At 47.2% G+C, this 9,126-nt stretch overlaps 1 protein-coding gene across 1 annotated transcript; it reads left to right on the top strand.

Annotated features, from left to right (window-relative positions):
* The first annotated feature begins 372 nt into the window (after positions 1 to 372).
* On the top strand, positions 373 to 4,533 carry LOC141421531 (uncharacterized). The gene is made up of 2 exons (XM_074067620.1): positions 373 to 2,284; positions 3,075 to 4,533. The coding sequence occupies exons 1-2, from the start codon at positions 784 to 786 to the stop codon at positions 3,704 to 3,706; spliced, it is 2,133 nt and encodes a 710-aa protein (XP_073923721.1). The 5' UTR covers positions 373 to 783; the 3' UTR covers positions 3,707 to 4,533.
* Positions 4,534 to 9,126: the final 4,593 nt, after the last annotated feature.

Genomic DNA, 9,126 nt, shown 5'->3' with positions numbered 1-9,126 from the left:
CATAGCCCAATGGCTAAAAAGGTTTCCCACGGCCTGGGCAGAGACTGCGGGAATTGGCCTCGCCAAACACCTCCCTCCCGTAGTTATACAATTGAAGGCTTCCGCTCTTCCCATTCGGGTAAAACAGTATCCTATGCCCAAAGAGGCTCGAAGAGGCATAGCCCCTCATATCCGCAGGCTAATAAAGGAAGGAGTACTGCGGCCTTGTCGGTCTGCCTGGAATACTCCTCTGCTCCCCGTCCAAAAGCCGGGAAGCGGGGACTATAGGCCTGTGCAAGACTGCGAAAGGTAAATGAGCGGGCGGAGGACATTCATCCCACTGTACCGAATCCCTATACCTTGCTCAGTCACCTACGGCCCTCACAAGTATGGTATACAACCCTTGATTTGAAAGATGCTTTCTTCAGCATTCCATTGTCAGAAATGAGCCAGCCGCTATTTGCATTCGAATGGCAAGAGGATGGGGGCCGGACCGGACAGCTCACTTGGACCAGACTGCCACAAGGATTTAAAAATTCTCCCACCCTGTTTAATGAGGCCCTGAGCCAGGACCTGGAGCCCTTTCGCCAGAGTCACCTGTGAGTCACTCTACTACAGTACGTTGATGACTTACTGTTAGCGGCAGAAACCCAAGAGGAGTGCAGCGAGGCTACTGAACACCTGCTAACGGAGTTAGGTGAGCTGGGATATCGGGCGAGTGCCAAGAAGACCCACATCTGTGAAAGGTCAGTGACATATCTGGGTTATCGGATCGCAGATGGGGCAAGATGGCTGACTGATGCCATGAAACAGACTATTTTGATTATTCCACCCCCCACATCCACTAGGGGAGTGAGAGAGTTCCTGGGCTCCGCAGGGTTCTGTAGACTCTGGATTCCGGGATTTGCGGAGATAGCCAGACCCCTATATGAGGCCACCAAAGAGGCTCCGGATTGGAGGTGGGGAGAGGAACAACAGCGGGCCTTTGACCAGCTAAAGGCCGCCCTTCTCCAGGCCCCTGCCTTGACCCTACCAGACCCCACAAAATCGTTCACTCTGTTTGTGGATGAAAAAAAGGGGGTAGCCAAAGGAGTCCTGACCCAACAGTTAGGTCCCTGGAAGAGACCCGTGGCATATCTTTCCAAGAAATTAGATGCAGTAGCATCAGGATGGCCCCCCTGCCTCCACATCATAGCTGCCGTTGCCATGTTAGTGAGAGAAGCAGACAAATTAACCTTTGGACAGGCCCTCCGGGTCACGGCCCCTCACCCGGTGGAGGGAGTCCTTAAACAACCCCCTGGGAAATGGATGACGAATGCCAGGCTCACCCACTACCAGGGGCTCTTGCTGGATTCCCCTTGGATCACCTTCACAGATCCCGTAACTCTGAACCCTGCCACCCTGTTGCCCAACCCGGAACTACAGACACCTGTCCATGACTGCAAGGAGTTCCTCTCTGAAGTTACCCAGGTACGGGTTGACCTAAAGGACACCCCACTGTCTGGCTGTAAATTAAACTGGTACACTGATGGAAGCAGTTTTGTCCAAAATGGAGTCCGAAGGGCAGGGGCAGCAGTGGTCGACCAAGAAGGAAACATGGTATGGAGCAGCGCTCTCCCACCCGGAACCTCAGCCCAAAAGGCAGAATTAATTGCCTTGGCCGAGGCCCTGGAAAGGGCAGAAGGAAAACGAGTCAATATCTACACCGATAGCCGCTATGCTTTCGGTACCATCCACGTCCACGGAGCCATCTATCGCAAAAGGGGATTTCGCACAGCAGAAGGGAAAGGCTTAAATAACCTGGCCAAAGTCCAGCGTCTATTGATAGCAGTGGAAAAACCGAAGGCAGTGGCAGTGATGTATGTCCCAGGCCATCAGTCTGCCAAGACTCCGGAAGCTGTCGGTAACAACAGGGCGGATAAAGAAGCTAGGAGAGCAGCAATGGTGAGTCCCTCCATGGTCACGGCTATAGATGTGCCTGTCCCCGAGCTCCCTTCGCTACCTCCCCGACCAGAGTACTCCTCGGAGGATTTCACTTGGATGAGAGCCCACTCCCTCACTAGAAAAAGGGAGGATGAATGGAGAAGCGACTTGGAAGGCAAGCTAATCCTGCCCCAGAAACTCGGCCGATTCCTGTTAGCTAACTTACATAAGTCCACCCACTTGGGGCGGAGAAAGTTGCTAGACTTGCTGACATCTGCACAACTCCGATTTCCAAACCAGACCACGGCCGTCTGTCAAACTGTGGAGGATTGTGCTAGCTGTACAACTATGAAACCAGGACGAAGGGAGGGGCACCACACAGGTATTCGGGAATGGGGGAGGGCCCCGGGAAGAAGCTGGGAAGTGGATTTTACTGAAGTGAAACCAGGGAAGTTTGGGTACAAATATTTGCTAGTGTTCATAGATACCTTTTCGGGCTGGGTGGAGGTATTTCCTACAAAGAGGGAGACGAGTCAGGTAGTGGCAAAAGCCTTACTAGAGGAAATCATACCCAGGTACGGGGTGCCTGAGGCAATTGGGTCAGATAACGGTCCGGCTTTCGTTAGTAAAGTCCTGCAGGGACTAGCCCAGGCTATGGGGGCCAATTGGAAACTACATTGTGAATATAACCCCCAGAGCTCAGGGCAAGTAGAAAGGATGAATAGGACACTAAAGGAGACTTTAGCCAAATTGGCCCTGGAGACTGGCGGTGATTGGGTGACACTCCTTCCCTTGGCCATCTTCTGAGTCCGGAACTCCCCTTATGTCCACGGGCTAACCCCCTTTGAGATCCTGTATGGGGCTCCACCCCCCATCATTCAAAGGACCTTAAGCCCGGGACTAGGTGATCTGGCCCCAAATTACCTGACTATGCTACAGGCTCTAGCTAAGGTGCAACAACAAATATGGCCCTTAATTCAAGCGTACCATACTACTGAGAGGGTCCCGACTCCGGAACATGGCATAGTCCCGGGTGACATGGTATGGGTTAAAAGGCATCAGTCCAAAACCTTAGAGCCTAGATGGAAAGGACCTTATGTTGTACTGCTTACTACCCCCACCATCCTCATGATGGAATTGCACCATGGGTACACCACTCCCATGTGAGACAGGCACGTCCTCAGGAGGAGCAGGGAAATTGGACTGCACGACAGCATCCCACAAATCCACTCAAGCTCCGGCTGATACGAGATGCTCCGGAAAACGAAAACACCCCAGATGCTCCGCAGCCCTCCTAGAATGGGATTATCACCTGGGTCCACTACACCCACATCAGACCGGCGGACCCGGTAGCTGTGAAGGAAGACTTCCTGCCAACAAGAAGGGTGTCCCACCACAAGGACAATTCCTTCAAACTCAAACTTCAGCAAACTGGACCTCGGTAACCTTATTCCTTTTTCTAACCCTGTCCACCACTTGCTTGGGGCATACGAATCCACATCAACCTTTTAACCTGACCTGGATAATTGTAGATGTATCCACAGGAGACATTCTTAACCAGACCTCCAAGGTGACCCCTCCCAGCACCTGGTTCCCAGAATTATACTTTGACTTAAGGGCCTTATTCGCTGGCAGGGGACAATGGGATTTGTGCCAAAGTTACTTCTATGTCTGCCCTGCTCCCCAACCCAACCACAGAAAAAATATGGAGGAATCGCAGACTATTATTGTAAGTCATGGGGTTGTGAGAGCTCAGGGGACATATGGTGGCCACCCCCCAAACAGGGGGACCTTATTCAGTTAGGTAGAGTCTCTCAATCTGGTATTACATACCACCAACCTAGACCTATAAATAAGGGATGCCCAACTCCCCCCAATTGTAATCCCATTATGATAAATTTCACTGATTTAGGAAAAAAGGCGACAAATTGGGAATTGGGTAAATCCTGGGGAGTCAGACTCTACAAAACAAATCATCCAGGAGCCCTTTTTACCTTGCGGCATGTGCGACAATCAGTCTCTACTCTAACAATAGGACCTTGTATTCTAAACCGACTTGTGACTTTCATCAAAAACCGAATTAACACTGTCCAACTTCTGGTCCTCCGCCAACAATACCAGGCTCTTCATCCCCTTGAGAATGATTCCTCAATATAGCCCAAAGAAAAGGGGGGAATGAAAGGATGTGCCCTTTGCCCCAGCAGATCCCCATAGCAGAAACCAGTAAAGCCAGCACAGGATGCCCCATGCAGGATAAGATAAAGAGGATGGGGGCAGGTGGAATGTGAGGAATGTGAGGAATGTGAGCAGATTGCGAAAGACGACTAGAAGTACGTGCAAGATGTGCCCCGCCTGCTTGCTAAATGTAACCGTGTGCGCGAATACTGACCCTTGAATCTATAGGCTAAGAAGTAATGTACTCTTAAATGGATAGGCTGGAAATGTATGTGGTGTTACAAACTCATTGGCTATGTACTGTGCGGGCTTTTGCTGTAACGGCCGGTAGGGGCCTATATAAGATCTTCCCTAAAGAGGCTCGGGGTCTTGTCTGCCCAATCGGACCTGTGTGTCTGTGTGGGAGCTTGACCCTGGCTTGCCAGCTCAATAAACTCTGCTTTGTTGATTGCATTCACGCATGACTCTCTGTCTCTCGGAGGAATAGGATTCTCGGACCCTAACATAACACTTCAAACATTGTAGAGGAATGTGCAGATTACATTTTCTAACATGCTAAATGGCTCCAGGAGCGATCTCTTGAAACTCAGGTTTCTACTCAGTTATGGGAACAAATAAAATCCTGGTTTCCCTTCAGGACTTGGTTCCTACACTTTCTGGGGCCTATAGTTGCCATTATTCCCTTGCTTGTGTTTGGGCCTTGCATTTTAAACTTACTTGTCAAGTTTGTTTCTTCTCGCCTAGAATCCATCAAACTACAAACACCTCTGGTGGAGATGAAAATGACCTACTACCACGGTCCCCTTACAACCCCTCTCGTGGTCAGCCCTGACGCTGCGGGCCCCTTCATTGCCCCCTGTCAGCAGGAAGCAGTTACTGAATAGACCTCGTCGTCCCTATTCCTAACAGAAGTTAGGGCGACCATTGAGAGGGGGGAATGAAGGACAGAAGGACGGACTGCGGGAGGTCCCAAAAGGCGATAAGTGGTCAAGGAGACACTTCTCCTCCCAGGAAACGCCTGTTTGCATCTGAAAGGCATCTCTGCCATCAGGCAATGCAAATAGGCTATAAAACCCACTCCCCACCCTGACCCACAGGATCACCTGTTTCCGGGTCCCCCTGCATTCTCCAATATGCAGTCTTTCTCTTCTCTTTTCTCCAACTAAATTCTCTACAAATAAAATCTTTCCGACCTCTGCTGTTAGAGTCTGTCTGTGCTTTCATTCTCAGAGCAGGCTCAAAAACCCTGAGCACCTGAAATTCCTGCACGTGTCATCCATGCATCACTAGGATCACAGACATTAGCCACCAGCATCTGGCTACAAGTTGCCTCTTGAAATAGACAATTTCAAGGGCATGGTAGTTCATTCCTACAATCCCAGGTACTATAGAGGTGGAGATAGGAGGAAGAGTCCAGTTCAGACAAAAAGTTAGCAAGACCCTATCTCAAAAAATAAGCCAGGACCAGGTGCTGGTGGCTCACACCTGTAATCCTAGCTACTCAAGAGGCAGAGATCAGGAGGATCACAGTTCAAAGCCAGCCCGGGGCAAATAGTGCACCAGTCCCCATCTCTAAAAAACCCATCACAAAAAAGGGCTGGTGGACAGGCTCAAGGTGTAGTCCCTGAGTTCAAACCTCAGTACTGCAAAACAAACAAAAAAGGAAGTTGTTGGACTGGAGGCATGGCTCAAGTAGTAGACCAACTGCTTTAGCAAAAAAGGAAGTTGTGTAGTAATGTATCAGCTTTTTAAAAAACTAATGCACTCTAGCAAACTCAAGGCCCTGAGTTCAGAACCCAAACCCCCCCCCAAAAAAAAGCCCTGAATCTAATAGATACTAAGATTGCTTCCGGGAGAGCTGGTGGAGTGCCTCAAGCAGTTAAGAGTGCCTGCATAACAAGCACCAGGCCCTGAGTTCAAATCACAGTACCACCAAAAAAAAAAAGACTGTTTCCAGGGCTGGAGATGTGGCTCAAGTGGTAGAGGGGCTACTTAGCAAGTGCAAGGCCCTGAGCTCAAAAAAAAAAAAAAAAAAACCTACTGAGAAAAGAAAACAAAGGCTGCTTCCAAACTTTTGCTATTGTAAACAATGTTCCACGTGTCAATGGAGAAGGGTTGAATGGGTTCCCTCAGCTTGCCACAAAACCATAGGAACTAGAGATCCACACAAGAAAGAACTTCAGGGTGTTTCACAACAAGGAAAGTCTCACACAGTGGAAGTTTTAACAAGGATTTATTTCAAACAGGATAGAAGGAAGGGGAAATAGAAAAAAAGGACAGAGAAATAGCACCTCCTGCTAAAAGGGCAGGAGTGGGAGAGAAGCTCAGATGGCTACCCTTTTGTGGGTTCTCTATGCTCTGAGCTGGGGAAATACACAGCCTCAAGTGGAGCTCTAGCAACTCCTACCCATAGAGACAGTGGTTTTTGGGTGGCCGAGGTGGGTGCTGTTTATTATTCTAAAATAACACAAGGCCAATAGGTGAGTTTCAGGACCTTCCCTTTGTCAGTCTTCCTTCTGGTTTTCTCTCCCCATTGAAAGAGCCTTGCAGTTTCTTAACATCTCAAAGGCCCTTTTATGTCTTCCTACTCTTGTAACTTAACATGGAAAAGGTGGTGGAAGAGTTGCTTGCTGTTCTGGTTTTTCAGCTTTTACTTCCTGTTTCTAATGTTGGAGTCTGGCCATTTTAATATTTATTAATTTCCCCATTTTTTTAATCTTTTTATTCATTTATTCACATGTGCATACATTGTTTGGGCCATTCCTCCCCCCTCCCCCACCCCCTAATTTCCCCATTCTTAATCTGTGCATCCTACCTAAGTCATTTTGTGTATGAGCAAGATATTTTTAGGATAAATTCCTAACAGTGTAATTGTGGGTCAAAGGTATTTGCATTTTAAAATTTTGATAAGTACTAATATATTGCCAAATTGTCTCCCTTAGAGATCATTGGAGTGTCTCACTGAGCATTATTAAACATGAACACTGGATTGTGTCTGTGAAAAAAGATATCGAATGAGGGGGTATACTGATACACGTCTATAATGCCAGCTACTCAGGAGGCTGAGGAAGAAGGATCCCAAGTTCAAGGCCTGAGCAAATTTTCAAGACCCTGTCTCAAAACAAAAATGAAAAAGGAGGGCCAGGCACCAGTGGCTCACTCCTGTAATCCTTGCTACTCAGGAGGCAGAGTTCAGGAGGATTAACATTCAAAGCCAGCCTGAGCAAATAATTCTTGAGACCCTATCTCGAAAAAACCCATCACAAAAAAGGGCTGGTGGAGTGGCTCAAGGTGTAGGCACTGAGTCCAAGCCCCAGTACCACAAAAAAAAAAAAAAAGTGATAAAAAGGATATCAGAGAAGTGCTAAACTATGTTCTCCTCATACTGAGTAAGGATGAACATCATTTCATGTTTCTTTCCGTTTTTTTTTCTTTTTTTTTGAGTCAAAGTCTTGCTACATAGCCATGATGGCCTTGAAATCCTGTCTCAGTCTCCAGACACACATGTTTTCCTTTTCCATGTATTGTCTGTAGTCATTGCTCATTTTTTCTATTGAGATTCTATCTGTGGGAAGACTCTATGTTTGGAAAATTAGCCCTTTCCTATGATATGAGTTGCAAATGTTTTATACCAAGTTGGTATATGTCTTCCAACTCTCATGACAGTTTTTCCAAATTCTGGAAACAAACTGCTTGAATTTGAGTTCTGGCTCTGCCACTCAAGTGCTGTGTGACAGTGCACAAGTTACTTAACCTGTCATGCAATTTATCAGTAAGGTTGTGATATTAATAGTGCATACCTCATTTGGGTTATTGTAATTAAAAGAATTAATAGGACTGAAAGTGTGGTTGAAATGGTAGCCCTGAGTTCAAACCCCGGTTCCACCAAAATAGATAAGTAAATAAATAAACACATGGAAAGGCTTAGAAAATACCTGGTATAAGACAAGAACTAAAAGAGTATTTTTTTATATTTTTATGTAGACAACTTTAATTTTGATTCATTTCAAAGAAAAAATGTATTTACCTTGGCTTCAAACTCTGAAGATGAAATGGAGGGAAAAAAGTAATTCTTTTTCCTTTTAGGTATAATAGAGGATGATTTATATGTGGGAGCTGTAGACCAAGAACGCTTTATCAAACAGCATTCACTCCTCACAACAGCCTTGTCAGCAGTATCTGATCCTCATTTCACCTGTGAGGAAAGTGAGTTGGAGATGCTACATGACTTACCAGAGGCCAAGTTTCCTTTGTGCATTGTGTGGCCATTACAGGTTCCCAAGGCATATCCAGTGCCTCCCTGGTAGGTATTCAATTCGTTGGAGTCCACTCACTGGCTGGTTGTTTGCCATTCATTCACTCTGCAGCCCCTAGTCTACTCCTCCTCCCCATTTCCTTCAGTGACCCTGCACTTTAGCTTAGAATCGTGTTTGCCTCCTCCTAGAGTTCAAGTCTTACAGACGTCTCCCATCTACCTGACTTTCCTGCCCTAGCAGCTGACTGATTGATGGAGCACAGCTCTAGTTCCATCTCACCCCCACTCTGCAACCTTCGGAGCCTCCCATTGTTACTGTTTCCCGAATGGAGGCTTGGCCTTACCAAGCCAAACCATCTTGCCAGCTTTGCTTCCAAGACACTCCTCCCGACCAGCTCAAACCACTGACCACACAGGCCTCCAGGCATGTTGTTTGACCAGCTTCAAAATTCTGTTTCCTGGGCTGGCCGAGAGGCTGAAGTGGTAAAAGTACCTGCCTAGCAAGTTTGAGTCCCTGAGTTCAAACCCCAGTGCTGCCAAAATAAGAATACAAATAAAATAAAGGCTTTAAAAAAAAAAAATTCTGTTTCCTCATCAGGCCGCTCAACCTTCATGAAGCTGTCTTTTATTCTGATTATATTCATGTCTCTCCCTCTACCACTCCACTCCCTACTCTTACCTGTAAACACCTTGAGTGCCCAAATCCTACCTTCCTTGTTATCAGTGGGGCTCATCGGTAAATCCCACCACCTAGTTTCTAATGAGTCCAGGCACTCACAGCAGCTTGGGTTCAT

Source organism: Castor canadensis, chromosome 3 (genome assembly GCF_047511655.1).
Source record: "Castor canadensis chromosome 3, mCasCan1.hap1v2, whole genome shotgun sequence".
NCBI lineage: Eukaryota > Metazoa > Chordata > Mammalia > Rodentia > Castoridae > Castor > Castor canadensis.
This window is presented reverse-complemented; position numbering and strand designations above follow the sequence as displayed.

Excerpts from the sequence above, each read along its gene's own strand:
- LOC141421531 (XM_074067620.1), top strand. The coding sequence starts at position 784 with ATGAAACAGACTATTTTGATTATTCCACCCCCCACATCCACTAGGGGA. Across the intron at positions 2,285-3,074 it reads AAGGGAGGGGCACCACACAG|GCACGTCCTCAGGAGGAGCA; the intron begins GTATTCGGGAAT and ends CATGTGAGACAG.